General features: G+C 38.3%; 1 protein-coding gene and 1 long non-coding RNA gene across 2 annotated transcripts in view; both read left to right on the forward strand.

Moving 5' to 3' along the window:
- Positions 1 to 19737, forward strand: part of LOC131229766 (pyrophosphate--fructose 6-phosphate 1-phosphotransferase subunit beta) — a 59517-nt gene that overhangs the window by 35953 nt on the left and 3827 nt on the right. Inside the window, exons 10-13 of the mRNA XM_058225782.1 lie at positions 8813 to 8983; positions 9073 to 9188; positions 9431 to 9542; positions 17846 to 17930. Of these exons, the coding sequence (XP_058081765.1) occupies positions 8813 to 8983; positions 9073 to 9188; positions 9431 to 9542; positions 17846 to 17930 (484 nt within the window). The remainder of the gene's footprint in view (positions 1 to 8812; positions 8984 to 9072; positions 9189 to 9430; positions 9543 to 17845; positions 17931 to 19737) is intronic.
- LOC131229767 (uncharacterized) lies at positions 13563 to 16282 on the forward strand. Its single transcript, XR_009163578.1, has 2 exons — positions 13563 to 15476; positions 15703 to 16282. It is a non-coding gene; the product is annotated as an uncharacterized LOC131229767 (long non-coding RNA).

The raw sequence follows: 19737 nt of genomic DNA on the forward strand, positions 1-19737 counted from the left end.
CAATTACCCTCTCTTTAGAAAGAGCAGAATAACAGAACTTTCTGTAATTCTTCTAGCTTTTGGTAGAAATTCTTGGAGAGTGCTGGTAATTGGGATATCTTGGCGCTAATTTTGAAGACCTTTTTTGTTTTGTTATGATGATTCTTCTTTTGTAGGTCTTTGGGACCCCAATTCTCTGTTGTTTGCGCGATGATACCTCATCGCCCACTTCTGTTTGCTTTCTCAAGCTCTTTGCTTTCTTTTAGTAAATTAAAGTTGCTATTAAAGAAAAGGAAGAAAAAAAAAAAACTCTTTAGAGTCAATCAAAGGATGGAAACACGTGCTGTTTAGGATCATTTGACCAAAGTATTTTTTAGAGGGATGGGCAATCAAAGTTGAGACCCACATGATGGATGGTCTAAATAAAAGATGGCACTGTTGGTTATAATCAAATGGACCATCCATTTTCTAGCCATTGGTTGGAAATCTAGAATTACCTAACCAAAGTGATTTTGAGTGGGGTGGACAATCAAGGGTGGGGATGGATGGTCTACATCAACAATTGAACCATTTGTAACACGATCAATATGGACAGTCCATATTCCTAGCCATTAATTCAATGGTTAGGATCACCGAAAAGCGATTCTTTTATTGGATTGGATGGACAATCAATAGTGGGACCCAGATGATGGATGGTTTAGATCCATGATTAAACCATCTGTAGTATGATGAATATGGACCGTGACTGCCCATTTTCTAAGGCATTGAATATTAGGATCATCTAGCAAAGTGATTTATGAGGGGATGGGAATCAAGGGTGGAATCCACATTATAGATGGTCGAGATTAATGATTGAATTCTTTAGTATGATCAATATGGGCCATCTGTTTCCCTAGGCATTGAATGAATGGTTAGGATCATACAGCAAATGTTACTTTTTTAGATGGATGAGCAATCAAGGATGGACTCACATGTTGGATGGTTTAGGTCATTGATTGGACCATTTGTAGTGTGGTCAATATGGACCACCAATTTCCCTAACCATTGAATGGATGGTTAGGATAATCAGTCAAAAATGACTATAGGTATGGGCAGTCGACGGTGGGACTCTTTTTTTTTGAAGGATAAACTGATCGAACTTTAGAAGCAGCAAAGAACACACCCAACTACAAACCAAAAAGAGTCAAAACTACAGACATATTTACATCTTTAACCCCAACAGCCCACTTTAAAACATCGCATTTAGATTTCTCGAAGACATCCCCCCACCCCTCGGCACCACACACACACACACACACACAAAACCGCAAGCAAAACTAATTGCCATACAACCATCTTTCGTTGGGAATGATCGAACCGTGCCACATCCATAATAGATCTATTACCAAGTTTGGCATAACCCAATCCACCCAAGAGGATATCAAGAATGCAAAACACACATGTTAAACAAAAAGGGCAATGAATAAAGAGATGGTCTATGGATTCTGCATCACTCATTCATACGAGGCAAACATTAGGAAGGACCATGGCTCTCTTTTGAAGATTCTTTATAGTCATGAATCTTTTTTCTTCACACTAACCAAGGAAGCCACCTTGGGAGCTCTGTAGAACCAATAGGCATGAAAAAAAAAAAATCCTTAGTACCAGAAGTTGACGAATGCCGAATCAACTTGTAGGAGCACACTGGATGGAGCAGCTTTCCACATCATGGAATCTTTTAAATTCTGAGTAAAAATGTGGATTTGCTTAAAAAAATCTGCATAATCAGCTTCTTCCTGATTGGTCAAGTCCCTATGGCATGGAGGGCACCACACACCTCTATTGCCCACAATAGAGAAGCAACTAACCACTGATAAATTCTTCATTGGAGCCAACCTGGCCAATGAAGGATATACCATCCCCATAGGCCTATCTCCACACTATGATTCCTCCCAAAACCAGATGTGGGTCCTATCACCAAGAGAAAACCCAATACCTGCTTTGAATATTGATTGGACTCCATATTTGGCCATGCAATTGAATGTTCATAGATTCCATAATTCTAATGAGTGCGCCACCTTCCACTGGTGGTTTATAAACCTTTTCATAGCTCAACAAATGGAACCTATACTTCTCTTCAGCTCCTCTCCACAAGAAATCCCGCCTTAACTTTTCCAGCTTGTCCAAGATTGACTTTGGGCATTTGAATAGTGACATGAAGTAAAGGGGGAAGATTAGACAAGGCTGCTTTTATGAGAGTAATTCTCCCACCCAACGATAGATGATGACTCTTCCATACCAACAACTTTCTTTCAAACCTTTCTTAAGGGTTGGACGCATGGTGGATGGTCTAGATCAATGATCATACCATTAGATCTTACCATTTTTAATATGATCAATATGAAAGGTCCATTCCCTAACCATTGAATGGACGGATAAAGTCATTCAACTAAAATGATTTTTAATAGTGATTGGTAATAAATGTTGGGACCTATCACTGACCTGGTGGATGGTTCAGATCAATGATCTGACCATTCATAGTGATGTAGGGACATGTGATGACCTAATTCTAGATGCATGTATAATCAGGTTAAAGAATGTTCAAATAAATACACCAATTAACTAACCGTTTCCAGTCAAAGGGATGAAGTAAATTTCAAAACAAAGATGAGGTCATTCCGTCAGAATCATGCCCCTTAGCATAAAATCGCGTAAACAGTAAAAAAGGAGAATCTAGGGATATGAGGATATCCCAGATCTAGCATAAGTCAGTTTACAGTCAAGTGTGGATCCGATTCTGCTGACTAACCATCCCTCTTTTCTGTTCAAACTGGAAAGAGGATATCCAGAGAGGAACGAAAGGGGTGAAGAATGAAGGGTTCGAGATAAAGAAAGTACAGGTCCTTTTGTTGTCAAAAGAAAATGATTATGATTCTTACATTTTCCTGCACCTTGAAGATCTAGAAAGAAGGAAACCTACCCAACGAAGTTTGGGCGAATGGTCTGGTCTTCACCGTAGGTTTGCTCCCTATAGGTTAGGGTTTAATTCCCCTCCATGGCTTTACCCGATACACGTGGTTGTGGGTGATTAAGTGTATCCGCAGGGATTAGTCTCACTGCAAAAAAAAAAAAGAGGTGGGGACACCCTATGGCTTCAAAAAAATAAAGAAGGAAACCTGAAATCGAGGCGGAATCCTCAACACCTAAGTGCCAATCCTGAAACCTAATCTCTTGAATAAAGAATAAGAAAAGAGACGAATTTCCATTTATTCAATAATAATGAAAATAGGGTTTCTCACAACGTATATATAAGTTATGGAAAAAGTAAAAGTGCACTAAAACCCCTAAAAATAAGAAAAATAACGAAAAGGACAAAAATAAAGAAAGTGTAATAAAACCCCTGAGAGCCTTCCCATAGAAAATTCTACCCATTGGATGGTGCTCTGTCTCCGAGCTTTAAGAATCCATTCGTATCCGAATTCAGCCGACCGCTAGATATCCAGACTAACTGTGCAGTCCCCTCCTTCGCTGTGGAAGGTGCCGACGACTTCATCAACGAATCTCAGTCATCGCACGAGGAGTGTGATAATTCCCTTAGCTGCTCCTCACCATGCTCCACTTCCCAACCTGAAACCATGTCAGATTCCGCTCTGCTAGCGCTATTTTAGGAAGAAGCTGAGGTAGATATCATCGAAGCGGAGCCCCTTCAGATCATGGTGGGAAATTGTTCAGCCAATATGGGGAAAGAGATATTGTCTACAAATGGTAGTTTAGGTCACAGGACAAAGCTTATTGATGCTATTCAGAAGAAGAGATGGATTAGAGATGTTAAGGGCCATGTTGGCAGATCCATTGGCTTATCGTTTGGAGATCATCCAGAAGATTTCATCGCTCTATTTCAATGTATCGAATCTCGTGGACGGCCCTTACGAGGGTGTAAATGCCCCAGGGATTTTTCCCCTAAATCAGGTAGAAATAAGGAATTGCAGAGCCTGCAAAACAGTTCTAATTCTCTCTCCAATATCATAACTGGCAGTGCTAGAGGGAGTTGGCGGGGTAATGCAGTTTCACAAATGAGAATTCTGTCGTGGAATGTTAGAGGGGTGGGATCCAAATAGAAGAGAAGTCTCATAAAAGATATCAGCGGCAGAAGCAAGGTAAGCATTATATGCTTCCAGGAAACAAAGGTCTAGAGCTTCAATAATTATCTCATGGGTATGCTTTGGAAGGAAGAAGATGCAAAATGGATGGCATTGAATGCGGCAGGGAGTGCGGGTGGTATTTTGCTAGCTTGGAAATTGTCTTTATGGACTATGATGTTTAATTGGTCTGGAGATTTCTCAGTATCGGTCGTCCTTAAAGAGGTATGCTCCGATTTCAGTTGTCTTATTACCTCTGTTTATGGCCCTAACCAAACAGATAGAAAAAAGATTTCTGGGAATAATTAAATGCAGTTAAGCAGAAATTTAGCGGCTCGTGGTGCATCGGAGGGGACTTAAACATCATGCGTCACGTGGAAGACAAATCCAATGGTGGCAAAGTCAATTCAGAGATGCGGTCTTTCTCTCGTTGGATAGACAATCAGGAAATGGTTGATCTTCCTCTGTCGAGATCAAGATTTACCTGGTCTAATGAACGTAGTGAGCCGATTCTTGCAAGATTGGACCGATTCCTGGTCTCGGGCGAGTGGCTTGAAGCGTTTCCATCTCTCTTGCAATCTTCCATGCCGAAGCCTACGTCCGATGACAATCCTATAATCCTTTCAATAGATGAGGACAATTGGGGGCCGAAACCTTTCAGATTTGATATCTCTTGGCTGAAGATCGATGGCTTTCACCAATTAATTAAAGAGTGGTGGTCGGACTTCAAAGTTCAAGGTTATGCGGGGTACATACTTTGCAAAAAACTGCAACTTCTGAAGGAGAAAATCATTGTTTGGAAAAAAGGTGAGCTTTGTAAAAGGGTGCTCCAAACCGATGAGATATTGGCCGAACTAAAATTGATCAATTCTCTAGCTGAAGACGTTCTGATGGGTAGCGATGTGTGGGCTAGAAGAATTCAATTAGTTCAAGATTATTCAACCAGAGTTATGGAAGATGAAATATCTTGGAAGTAGAAATCTCGGAGCAAATGGATACAAGGAGAGAAAAATACAAAATATTTTCATACTATTGCCAGTGCTCGGGCAAGAGTTAATCGGATCAACAGTCTAGTAGTTAACGGGGTTCGCACAGAGGATAAACACTGCATTATCGAAGAGGCTATTTCTTATTTCAGTAATCTTCTTCAGGAAGAAGGGTGGCAGAGACCTAAGTTAGACTTTCTTCAGTTTGATTGGATCTCTCATATGGAAGCGATGGCTCTTGAAACTCAATTTTCGCCAGAAGAAGTTAAAGCTGCAGTTTAGGCTCTGGGTGGAGACAAGGCTCCCAGCCCTGATGGTTTCCCAATCTCTTTCTTCCAATCTTTTTGGGAAGATATCCAAGGTGATATTATGGAATTGTTTAGTGAATTCCATAACAGAGGTTTTTTTTTTATCTAAATCTGCCGGGGCGAAGTTCATTGTGCTCATTCCCAAAATTCCGGGTCCAGAATCTCTACAGGATTTTAGACCGATCAATCTTCTTGGTGGTCTTTATAAGATTCTGGCGAAAGTGTTAGCCTCTCGGCTTAAAAGGAGTCTTGAATCAGATTATATCTTAAAATCAAAGCACGTTTATCTCAGGGAGACAAATTATCGATAGCGCACTTATTGCTTTCGAATGTTTGGACTCCAGTCATAAATCGGGATCCAAAGGACTCTTATGCAAGCTCGATTTAGAGAGAGCGTATGACTATGTAGATTGGAATTTTATGATATATATGATGCAACGGATGGGCTTCGGGTCCAAATGGCAATCTTGGATGACGGAGTGCGTTGGGTCAGCGTTTTTCTCCATTTTAATCAACGGTTCCCCTACAGGATTCTTCAGAAGTTCTAGGGGTCTACGGCAAGGTGATCCGCTTTCTCCATTCTTATTTCTCATTGTGGGAGATGCTCTTTCCAGAATGCTTAGTAAAGGTCAGATGGATGGTACCATAAGTAGCTTTAAGATCAAAGGCATGGAATCCCCTATTTCTCATATTCAGTTTGCGGACGACACCCTACTTTGCTATGAAGCAGACCTGGAAAAAGTCAACGTACTATAGTTCGTTGTTTTGAAGCGGTTTCAGGCCTTAAAGTTAACTTGAAGAAATCAAAGATGTTTGCTGTTAACATGGATGAGGGAGAAGCTGGTAATTTTGCTGCCTTCTTCTACTGTTCCTTGGGAAGTCTTCCAACCACGTTTGTCGATTTGCCTTTATGTGTGGGCAGGCCTCCAAAGGCTCTCTGGGATAAAGTTAGATTGATTCGAAGCTTACTTAGCTAGATGGAAATGCAGATACTTTCCATTGAGGGGTCGTTTAGCTCTTATTAAAGCAGCGCTCTCAAATCTTCCCCTATTTGTTATGTCCCTATTCAAATGCCCGGCTTCAATTTTGGCGACTTTGGAAAGATTAAGGAGAGATTTTCTTTGGCATGGGAAGGAGGAAAAGAAGAAATTCCACCTGGTAGAGTGGAAGGAGGTATGCCAACACATTCAAGAGGGGGGTACAGGAATCAGAGATCTTAAACTCATGAATAGGGCCCTGCTTAGGAAGTGGCTATGGAGACTTGGATCTGAAGATTTGTCTTTATGGAATACTCTAATTAAATGTAAGTATGGTCGATTGACAGGCGAATGGTGGACTAAGGAGTCTTCTCGCTATAGAGCATCTGCTTTGTGGAGAGATGTGCTTTCCACTCAGATAGATGTTTGTAGGCGTGTTCGTCACTCTATCGGAATAGGCGACAAGGTCCGCTTTTGGGAAGATATCTGGGTGGGATCAATAGCCTTAAAAGATGAAATTCCTAATATCTATCACCTAGCTTCGAACAAATCTGTTTCAGTTGTTGACTGCTACTCTATTCTTGAGAATCACACTGTGTGGAATCCCCCCTGTCGTAGGAATCTTTACGACTAGGAAACCGAAGAACTGGTTGTTTTACTCGATCGTATTAGTAACATCAAACCAGATCAATCCCGTGCATATTCGCTTGTTTGGAATCCTGACAAAAAAGGGGATTTTTTTGGTGAAATCATTGTATCATTGTATCAGTAGGAAAGGTGATGCTAAAGTGGAGATCATGACAGATAAAATTTGGAAATATAAAGTCCCCCCAAAGATCGCGGTGTTTGGATGGCTGGTGGGCAAAAGGAAGGTCCTAACAGTTGACAACCTGAGAAAAAGAGGAATGATAATTACTAATATTTGCCTATGCTACATGGCCCACGAAGAAATGGTAGGTCATCTTTTCATTCATTGCCCATTCTTCCATCAGGTCTGGTCAGCAATCTTATCCTCATTTCTTGATTATTGGGCCTTTCCAAATTCTACGGATCGTCTGCTTTCAGCCTGGCACGGTGTTATCCTAGACAAGAATCTATCCACGGCTGGAGAATGGCCCTTCTGGCAGTGTGGTGGGCTGTGTGGGAAGAAAGAAATGGGAGATGTTTTAAAGATATTTTTTAGTCAGTGGATTCCATAGTCAAAAGAGTTTATCATTATATTATACAATGGGTCTGTTTCGTGGTTAACTTAGAGAGTTGTGACTTGTTTCCTTTAGGAGGGTAAGGCGGCCGCTACCTCAGCGGGCCTCTTTCCTCTCTGTTTTCCTTCGTTTCAATGAAATCGTTTTGTTATTTGTCAAAAAAAAAAAAAAAAAAGAGAGAACAAAAACGCCTAAAACTAAAACATCCCTGTGGTAGGGTGTGAAATCCGACCCACAGATCTATGGTCAGGGTGCGGTCATGCTGCTGGGCGTCAGAAAATGGGTCTAATGGACCCAACATCCATCCACATCAACTCCACTTTGGTACTCTGTCGGCGACGCCTTCTCCTCTGGTACACTCTAAAGGGTGCACTGGATTGTCCATTTACCTAGCCATTGAGGATCATTTGACGAAAGTGATTTTTCTAAGAGGGGTGGGCAACCAGGTGTGGGACCCACATGATGGACAATCTAGATCAATAAATGAACCGTTTCTAGAATGATTAACACCACCCATTGTTTCAAACTTATAATTAACCAAACACAAATAGTCAACTTCTGGGAATCGTAATCACCTACTCCAACATGTCATCTAAACATAGTTAATTCCCACTCTTACATTACTCAGTCATTGCAATACTTGGTAAATGAAATATTTAGGTCATCCAAATGCCTGCAATCCAAATGCCTCCCTTAACCTTATTCCTTGTTGGCTAATTCATGGGTGGATGCTCTATAGCTTTAAAGGGTACCATCCATGCTTCATTTGCTTATCCATTGTCGACAGTCCTTCCCTAATTTTTCTAATAAATTTGTTTCTTATCAGAAAAAAAGAAACAAAGAAGGAAAGTAAACAAAAGAAAAAAAAAACACTTAACAATTTTCATTGTTATCTTTACCAAGCTATTCAATTATGGTAACTGCCGCTGTAACAGCCAGCCCTATGGTTGTTATGATACAGGCTGTAATGGTAATAAAATAAAATAAAATAATATAAAATTAAATTAAATTAAAGGTTGTTACAACCCCGTATCTGGTAATGGGTCCCATCATTACTATTACATAATGGCCATTAGTTAACTGTCTTTGAATACCATGCTCTTTACTAATGTGCTTTTATTTTATTTTATTTTCTTTCTGAACCATTGGCCTTACAAGTGGGTCTCAAGACAATTCCTTGGGAATCATAAATAGACTCATTTTTTGGTACATTGGTTGGTGATGGTACTGTGTCATTTGCAGGTACAACAGCTTATATCAGAACTGAATGAAATCCTAGCTCATGATGTTGTCGATGAAGGTGGCTTGTGGAAACAGAAACTTCAACCTCAGTCTCAGCAGCTTTTTGACTTTTTACCTCAGGCAATACAGGAACAATTGATGCTAGAAAGAGATCCACATGGAAATGTGCAGGTGGCTACTTTACAGTCTTTCTAGCTTTGCATCCTTTCAGCCTGTTGAGACTTCAGAATTGATTGACATTTTTGTTAACATACATGCAGGTTGCTAAAATAGAAACAGAAAAAATGCTTATTTCAATGGTTGAGACTGAGTTAGAGAAAAGAAAGGAGGAGGGTAAATATAAAGGGCAGTTCAAAGGGCAATCTCATTTTTTTGGGTAACAACAGAACTCTTTGTATGTTTCTATCAATTGTTTCATCCTCGTGTGTCTAGGGAGTAACATGACATGCATTCTGAGAGCTTCTTGTTATGGGTATATTCCAGACTAGACTTGGGTAGACGCATCATCCAATCACATCTTCATCTGATTTTTTATGTTGATTTGTAATTTTTATAGGGGAAGGCAGCGTAATTAATTGTTTCAGCTGTTAATCCAGTACCTGCTTTTTGTGCTTTCAGTTATGAAGGAAGATGTGGTTTGCCTACAAATTTCGACTCTACCTATTGCTATGCATTGGGTTATGCTGCGGGTGCCCTCCTCCATTCTGGGAAGACTGGCCTCATATCATCAGTTTGTGCTTTCATCCCCCTCCCCCTCTTTTTGGTTTTGATTCTTTTTTGCACCTTTTTCTCTGGGGCTTCCCAGTTTCCACTGCTTTATGTTTTCATGCCAAAAGCTTCCTAGGAAATAAACTGATGATTTTCCCAGCATGTGCATTTACATGAAATTTCACAGTTAATGCAGATCTGTTGAATATCAGAAAGCACATAAAGAAATGGAATGATAAAGATACAGATCTAGTTGTATGATGACTGAGATTCCTTGTCTGTTTTTGTCACCTTGTAATCTGAAAATTGGCCTTAGAACAGTATATTAAAAAGCTATGCACATTTCTATATTGAGTTCCTTCTGCTGAACACTTGCTTGGTAGTTTATGACCATACACTACAACTGGTTTCCTCAATGAAGGTAACCGTTCTTCCGCAGCAGATGGCATCCCAATTATTTATTTTTATTTTTGAAATCCATTTTGCATGGTCTACTTTTGGGTGAATTCAAGTACTCAGTGGAAGATTGAGTGAGTGCTTGCACAGAACATTATACTTGTTTGTTGGTTCCAGATCTGAGGTAGAATGATTCAGTGATACAAAAATTAAGATGCTATTTTTTTGTCATTTTTTGGTCTTATATAATTATATTGTTTTCATTCTAACATCGTAGGTCCTTTGATCGGTGGCTATTGTTTTATGTTTTAAATTTTATATGTATTCAGCTTTTTCGATGATCTTATTTTGTGAATTATAGTCACATTCCCATTATTGTGGGGACAATTTTCTTGGTTTAGAAGCCAGAGAATTTCTTGCTGCCAACTGCCATGTATTTCCTTTTGGGATTTTCCTAACATCCAACATTCAAGTGAACTATGTGAACGTCCACCAGACAACTAGTGCTTGTGCTTGCATGTAGACTTATCATTAGATGGACACCTCTTGCATTGGCTTTAGCCTGAATACCTTCTGGACTATATGAGCATAACCGCTTGATCAATTGCCTAATTTGATGGCACATGTATTTTTTTTTTTTTCCACGTTTGGCAATTAGGATCAACTTATGATATTCTTTCTGAAATGTGGGCCTTCCAAGAGTTAGGACATCAGTTGAATGGTCCAAATTGATGAGCACAGGGAATATGGAAAGTGTCGATGGAGCACACAGTAACACTTTGGCATCAAATGCATCATGCCTTTATTCCTCAAAGGGTGAATTTATATGAAACTGAAATCCGGATGGTCTACTTGATAGTCTACCTATCGATCCCAAAAGTTCCATTCAATCAATCGTCCTCAATGAGGGTCCTCAAGAAGTCCATTTTTAGGAACTTTAGGGGCATCTAATTGGTATGATTTTATTTTATTTTTTAAAAAAATCACAATAATAATTTTATTGATGGTAGGCCAAGACCTAAAATATACACAAGCACTACCAAAATAATATTACAACTCGAGCCAACTCTCTGGAAATTGAAAAATGATCTTAGAAGCTATCGCCTACACCATTACATTAGATTTAGCCCTATTTAATACTTCCATAATGTGCCTCTTTCGATTACTGAAACATCGCTCATTCTTTTCGAACCATATAAAACTTAAGCCCACCAATGAGCTTAATTGCCGAAACCTCCTCCCAATTTGCCCTTTTCCCCCACCATGCCACATCATAAAGAAGCAATCAATGGATTCTGGCGCCTGCTCCACCCAAGAAACTCCGAACAATTTAAAGAAGTAGCCCCAAAGCCCTCTTGCAAATGAACAATGTATAAAAAAAGATCTATTGATTCCTCATCTTGATAACATAATAAGCACATATTCTGTAGGATGATCTTTCTCTTATGAAGATTATCTATTGTCAAGACCTTATTCCTTCCCACTAACCATGCAAACGCCACTACTTTAGGAGGAATGCCATGGCTCCATGCAAACTCTATTGGGCTACCCCCTTCTCCGCTATCCCTTCTACTTATCTCTTTTTAGAAAGATTTACTGGAAACTTCCCAGACTTATCTTTGAGCCATTTCAATGAATCTGATTCTGAAAGCACCGGCCGCACTTTAGACAGTAACTTCAGAAGACCAATAAATTCTTCTCTCATTGTCCTCTAAATTCCTTCTACATAGTGGAACCCAAACCACTCTCCTTCAAAATAGAAACATCTTTCCACCTTTAAATCTGCCTCAACTGCAATTCCAGCTAATTGGTATGAGTTTTGGACAAAGTCTTGTACGAAAGGACTTTATATCAGATGATCTGGATGGATGAACACTTCCCCTGATGAATGTTAACATAATTCAGCCACATGGATATTGATAAAACCTTGTTTCCATTGGTGCCGTATGTTCCACCCCCCCCCCCTCTTCTTCTTTTTTTTTTTTTTAAAAAAAAATGTTCTTGTTCAAATATGTTACCATTGCTCTTCCATTGCATCTATTCCTTTTTCAGACACATACTATTTTGCAATGGTGATGGCAATTTTGGGTACTCCTTATTGTCTGTATTCTCATTGGTCTGTGTATGTTACATATGTAGCCATGCATTTTACATGGAAACTCCAGCATATTTAGGCTTTCGTTGTTTGGGAGCTGAATCCCTTTACAAGTTAGGTATAGGAGTGAGAACTTATCTGAGAGAGCACTGTTTTCAAGTTTCCTTAACAATATTGATTGGGCTGGGCTATGCTATTGCTTTTTTGATCTCCTAAATTCTTCTCTCATTCAGTGCAGTGTCATGTTATTCTTTGTGCATGATCACTATATTTGGTGCATCCAATTCAGCCATATGGCCATGCTAGTTACATACCTAAGAGGCTCATTTTCCTGTTATATTGTTATAGGGACTGTCCCTAATGCAACTATATCAAGGAAGAAACTTATTGCAATAAGATTCATCATACCAGATTTAAGTTCAGACCATAAGAGAGAATGCAATGATTGTGAGGAAGCTCAACAGTCCTCTAGTCTTATACTAGAGATCACTCCCCCCCTTCAACAATTATTGCGGAGCAGTGCTGTCAACATCGTACGATATGATCGTATGATACATATCATACATATGAATCGCAAAATTGGGCATTATCGTACGATTAGATTATGAATCATATGGTTAATTGTGAATTGTACGATTCAGATCGAATCGTATGATAATGCCTTAAAAAACCGGCAGTTTTCAGTATAAAAATTGTTTTTCTTCACTCATGTTTCTATTTTTGTTATATTGTTATAGGGACTGTCCCTAATGCAACTATATCAAGGAAGAAACTAATTGCAATAAGATTCATCATAGCAGATTTAAGTTCAGCCTACAAGAGAGGATGCAATGATTGTGAGCAAGCTCAACGGTCCTCTAGTCTTATACTAGAGATCACTCCCCCCCTTCAACAATTCTTGCGGAGCAGTGTTGTCAAAATCGTTTGATTTGAGTCATATCGTATGATCGTACGATACGTATTGCACGTATGAATCACAAAACGGGGCATTATCGTATGATTCGATTATGAATCGTACGATTCAAATCGAATCGTACGATAATGCCTTAAAAAAATGACAGTTTTTGGTATAAAAATTGATTTGTTTCATTTATTTTTTTAAACGCAATTTTTAGGGCTTAAAAGGTATTTAAGTCTCACACTCATTAGAATAACACTTTTTTGCTACTTTTGAGAGCTTTTGGGGACTCTTGGAGGTGGTGGGCCATATGAAACATAGATGAAGAAATTAACATATCTTTTTCATTGCTCAACGGAATCGAACGCTATTTGTTGCATTTGATTTCTACATTAAAATAGGTAAGAATACATGCATTTTTTTACATAGTATGTTTCAAATTTTTATTTTTTATTTTATTTTTTGTTTAGAGCTTTTGTGTTTAAGTACTATTTAGGCCCCACATGCATTATAATATCACTTCTTTTCTTTCTTTTGAGAGAGTGGTGAGATTTGGAGTTTATGTGGGGCCTAAATAGTTTTTTGTCAAGAGTTTTCTCATTTTTTAATCATTTTTAATCTTTTATGTTTGTGCTGGGCCAAAATAGTTTTTTTTTATTTATTAATATGTAGGCTTGTCACTTGTGTGTTGGTTGTTGTCGAGCATTGGAGGTGGGAAAGAAATTGAAGACCAAAGACAATGATCTTTTGTGGGAATATTGTTGAAACATGGATGAGAAAATAATCTCCACTTAAGATGTAGCTTTTGTGGGAAGGCATGTTGGGGATGTGTGTTTCGAATGAAACATCACCTAGCCTGAATGAAGAAAAATGTAGCGACATGTTCCCTAGTCGGTGATGATATAGCGGAAAAATTCAAGAATTTGCTAGATGGTAATATTAGTGAGAAGAAGTAACAAGAAGAAATGACGTATGATGTTGAAAGGGTTCCTATTATTAATGATGTAGATGAAATGGGTGGAGGAAAAAGAAAAGGAATTATGGATAGAAAGAATGGGCCAAAAGAAAAACAACAAACCATTCTAAATAAAATTGAAAAGAAAGAAAATCGAGACAGTGTGTGCGTATCTATTTCTCCTTTCCTATATGTGAATGCTCTATCGTTTAACTTTGTAAAGAGTTCATTTTTTGCACTTATGATGGAAGCGGTTGCTTCATTTGGGTCAGGATTGAAGCTTCCGTTGTATCTTGAAGCAAGGAATAAATTTTTGAAGATGGAGGTTGGGTTGATAGAGAAATCTATTGACATTTAAGGAATGAGGAAAGACTGGATGCACAATAATGTCAGATGGGTGGATTGATAGAGTGAATCGGTCTATTACAATTTTTTTGGTTAATAGTCCAAGAGGTACTACATTTTTTAGATCTGTTGATACGTCCGATTTTTCAAAAAATGCCGACAATTCGTTGGGCTTACTTAAGTTGGTTATTGATGAAGCGGGTGAAGAGAACGTAGTACAAGTAGTTATGGATAGCGTATCCGCGTATGTGAAGACAAGCTAGATGTTAGTGAAAAAGAGGAAGACATTGTTTTAGTCTCCATGTGTGTCCCGTTGTATAGACTTGATGCTTGTAGACATTGGAAAATTGCAAGTTCATTTGGAGACAATGGCGAAAGAAAGGGCGATAACGGTATATATTTACAAATATTGTTGGATCTTAAATTTAATGAGGAAACACACAAATGGGGAATTGACTCGATTGGCCGTAACATGGTTTGTTGCGTGTTAAATGACTTTTGAAAAACTTCCGTGAAAATAGAATTGGCTTGAGGTCGATGTTTACTTCAAAAGTATGGGAAGGTAGCAGCTTTTCCAAGACCGCAAAGGGAAAGCATGTTTAAGACAGTTTTGACCAATGTAGATTTTAGGCAATCTATCAAGTTTTGCTTGAAGACCACTCTCTCATTGGTCAAGGTGCCACGGATAGTTGATTCAACCAACCATGTGATATATTTATGAAGCAATGGATCGGACGAAAGAGGCTATAGCAAAATATTTGGGAGAATTGAAGAAGCAATATTCTACCATATAGGAAATCATAAACCAACAGTGGAATCTTCAGTTGCATTGGCCCTTACATGTGGCTGCTTATTTCTTAAATCCTAAATTCTAGTATGATGGTAATTTTCGTTTGGATTTAAAGATTAAAATTGGCCTGTATTACTGTATTGAAAGAATGGTCCCAGATTCAAGGAAAATGGTCATCATTGATGAGCAGATGGATGAGAGCCTATAGTTTATTTGAAGAGAGACGAAAAAGTTAAACTATAATGACAAAGCAACTAGATAATTTTAGTTACAATTATTTTACTTCTTTGAATTTGATGGTGTGCCTATGGTTTATTAATTAGTTTATTTATATAATTATATGTAATTGGTTTTTTAGGTTTATGGTGAAAGAGTTATGGAGACGAGTGTCGAGAATTGCAAAAGTTGGTTATTCGTATTTTGAGTTTGACATGTAATGCTACTGGTTGTGAGCGCAATTGGAGAAATTTTGAGTAGGTGAGACGTTATCAAATTCATTACTCAACTTATGAATTCACCATGTAGTGACCAATAGCCTTATGTTATGTAATAATACGTTCATTGCAAATACATTCAAAGAAGAGGAATAGACACGAGCTGCAGAGATTGAATGCACCCGTCTTCATAAAATACAATCTCCATCTCGAAGTCCATCATGAAAAGAGAGAGAATGACTAAGGTCTTGATCTTATATGCTTTTCAGGTATGGAATCTAGCGATGAATGGATATAAAGAAAGAGGATCTTGCAGATCCTATAGATAACACTTGGATGGACATAGGTGAATGTTTTACCAAAGGATTGGAGGATGTGCAAGGTGTAGGCGGATCCACGTCAAGACTAAATGAACGACATGGTATGATTGCATGTCGTATGACTCATATTCGTATTATTTAGTTTTGTAGCCTTATAACTATTAATTAATAGTCTTACATATGCACTATGCAAAAACTATTTTGTGGGTCCTAAAAAACATTGATATTCGAAGTAAAGCGAATGGAAAAGCGAAAGCGGGAGAAGAGGAGGAAGATGAGTTTATTTTGACATCAAATTGTAAAGATGAAGATGATGTTGATAATGCTGACCTCATTGGTAATGAGGAGGAGAATGATGATGGCGCAGCAGGCGAAGAATAGATTCGTTTGGAATTTTTATTTTCTTTTTGACTAATAGAAACAAGTGAATAGAGAATACATTATACATATAAATGGGGATAGAAAAATGTTATTTTTTGAATCATATAGAAAACGTACATGTACATGAGATGGGAAAAGGGGTTTTTTTTTTTAACTTGATTATGACATGATGATACTCATACAACACATTCACAATGAATAAATGATACATTTACTATACAATTTATTACAATTTTAGATTAAATTGTTTTTTTCTTTTTTTCTTTTTTTGTTTTTTGGCATATTCATGACAATGGATAATTGATGTGTTTTTTGAAAATTTATTATTATTTATTTACAATTTTTATATTTTTTTCATGAAAATCTGTAAAAATCTTACGATTTACGATATGATTCACAATACAATACGATTTAGCCCCTTTACAATTTATGGTACGATAACGATTATGACAACATAGTGTGGAGAAACAAGAGAATTTGCTCAAAGAGAATACCATTCAACTGTCTTATAAGTTATACCATAAGCCTAAGGGATCATTTGGATGCCTGTGAAGTTTTAAGTTAGAAACACTTTACACATGAAAAAAGTTTTTTGTGTAAACTGTTTATATTATATTCTGTTTGGCTTTTAAGTGGTAATTTGTTTACAGGCAAACAGATTTGTAAAGTGTTTACAATACATAAGGTAGGTACTCACACCATAGAGCTTGGGGTGGTAAATCCCGCTAGAATTAGCAAATTATGTAAAAGAGAATTGTCTAGGAGAGCATCAAAGCATGCATGCGCTGATAGCTTGGATCCCCCCCGCCCGCCCCCCCCCAAATGCAATCTGGAAGTTTATAATGGTGGACATCCCATCTTTCTTGTGTGGTCCATTTGATGACCGATCAAACTTTTTCTTTTATTTTTTATTTTTTGGGCCATAGGAGACCATCAAAGGGAAGCACATCATGGGCATATTAGATTGTACCATACACATTGTGGTGGGCCCCACACATCACGAGTGTTGCTGTAATGCGTTTACAGCCTGGAAAGCCTTTATAGGCAAATACAAGTATCCAAATGGCCCCTGCAATCCAATTACTTGTAATCCCTTTACAACTTGAGGATTTCGCAGGCATCCAAATGACCCCTAACTCTAAGCCTTATTTATAATTAATGCTTACAATCTTCAACATAATCTATGAAATCTAAAAATATGATTCCTGGCTAGCCAAGATCTCCAAAATAGGAAAAATCTTTGAACAGGAAAAATCTAATAATGCTCATTTCCTGAAATAGAATCTCTAAAATAAAATAAAAAGTACTTTAAGCAAGAAAAGCCTAAGATCACTTATTTCCTAACATGGTGATATGAAAAAAAAAGAAGAAGAAGAAGAAGAAATTAGAAATAAGCTAACAAAGGAAAGTGGGCATTTTTATGTGTGCACATGTGGAGCGTGCATGTTTGGGATAAGGGTGGATTCTTCAGATCTGATCAAACAGCTTGTGTAGCCATTTTGTTGCATCAGTCCCAGTATTGAGTCATAGTTAGCAGTAACAAGTTTCAGTTTTGGTAAACCAATACATAGTCAGCAAGAGAAATTACCCTTTTAAGTCTCATTGGTTGTTCGAAGAAATTCCTTTTATATATATGTGCATCAAATGTTGATTGGTACGGTCTGTGCTGTACTCCACTGATATTTATAGTTTTTTGTCATTGGTTGTTCAGGTGGGCAACTTGGCTGCTCCTATCGATGAATGGACTGTTGGTGGGACTGCGTTGACTTCACTGATGGATGTGGAGAGGAGGCATGGTATGTTCCCTCTTTTCTCCACTTTGTTTTCTTCTTCTTTTCCTAGAGCTTAGAATTTGGTTCATTGTGATGCATGCGCCCTTGTGTGTTTTTAACCTTGGTTTTTGGTTCTCAAATAACAGAAAGTCAGGTAAATGGAGATCAATTTAGTATCAACCTTGAGTTTGCTAGGGCCTTGTGAAATATAGGAGTGGAATGGAGAAACAGGATTGTTGTAGCAGACCCTTATTAATAGGGATAAGGCTTAGATGATGATGATGATGACCTTGTAGACGATTCTTGATGCTAGAGGGTCTGCGTTTCTGTGCAGAGAACAAACTGTTTTTAATGGATAACACAAATTTGTTAGGAAAAGCTCATGTGCTTCCACGACACACTGATGCTCTTAGTGCACTGTTGGTTCCTCTAGATACACACTGATGCTCTTAGTGCACTGTCTAATCATTGATCTGGAACGTCCTAGGTTTGACCCACTTTCCACGGGCCACCATGTAAAACTCATATCGATTGGACTGCGCTGATCTTCAAACATCAGCCTCTCTTTTACAACTAGGTTTGCCAAACCAAGGATGGGATGGTTACAGTTATCTGATCAAAATGGTTCGCGGACATGTTATTCAAATTGGTCTCTATCGATTCTGTCGAGTTGACTGTTCATGTTGATTATTGGACCTTTGATAAAAAAAACTTCTCCTTTGTATAGAATTGACTGGAAGAAAAGATCTTTTCAGCAGTACGAATTTTTCAGTGGCCGAAGAAAAGTGGTTGAACCTACTGGATTGTCCTGAGTGTGATTCAACCCTTCTGTTAAAGTATCGGGTGCACTAAGAAGATCATTGCACCCCACAACTGAAGCCATCCCCTTCATTTAGAAAAATAACATTATATCAAGGGACTCAAGTATCAATATAAAGAGAGACACACTAGGCCCCTACGAGAGGGAAGGCACAGAACCATAGCAACACTGATGGAGGAAAGCAAAGTATTTAACCTTGAGATAGTCTCCTTGGTCTTGTCAAAAGTAGTTAACATTGATTTGATGTGCAAATTGATGTTTTATCCAGTCATTTTTTTAAGTAATGGAGCTGGAAAAATGACTAGGGATGATGGAGCTGGAAAAATGATTTGTGATCATGTGGCCTGAAAATGATGAAAGTGATGCATGCTGGCCCCATGTCAAACATATCCCCGCCAAAAAAGCCCCAAGGGTGGACCCTACACATCATCTGATGATTGGATGTGGCCTGGATTAACATCTGAATGGCGTTGATGGCCAGATTGGTGGTGGATTGGCTGTGGGCCCATAGATCCAATCAGATGCTATTTCACAGCTCATAGTCAGCCACAGGATGCTATTTCCAGCATCATACTTGCTATATTTCAGCATCCTAGGGTCCATTCTTTGCAGGAGTATCCTATTTTCAGCAATATGTCTGTAGGCTGTTACTTTTAATGGCGTATGCCGTCACATCCTTCCATCAGATCTCCTTTTCAATTGGCAGGATGAATTTTGGAAAGGATTTGTGTGGAGCAAAAGCTAATTCTGGAAAAAAGCTGCTTCTGGTTAATGTATTTAGAATATCTACAGCAACCATATGGCTATATGTGCATCCAGTCCATTAAAAGTAGATATGCAGATTTCAGTACTATTTCTCATTAGTTATAACTTATAAGAAGGTAGTTTTTATTTCTGCAGCATCCAATTTCTAAATCAGGAGTTTCTCTTATGTAGGGATTTCATGCTTGTAATAGAATACAATTAGAGAGACTATCCCAGGATGTGGATGTGGATGTAGTAAGAAAAGAC

This window comes from Magnolia sinica, chromosome 16 (genome assembly GCF_029962835.1).
Source record: "Magnolia sinica isolate HGM2019 chromosome 16, MsV1, whole genome shotgun sequence".
Lineage (NCBI taxonomy): Eukaryota > Viridiplantae > Streptophyta > Magnoliopsida > Magnoliales > Magnoliaceae > Magnolia > Magnolia sinica.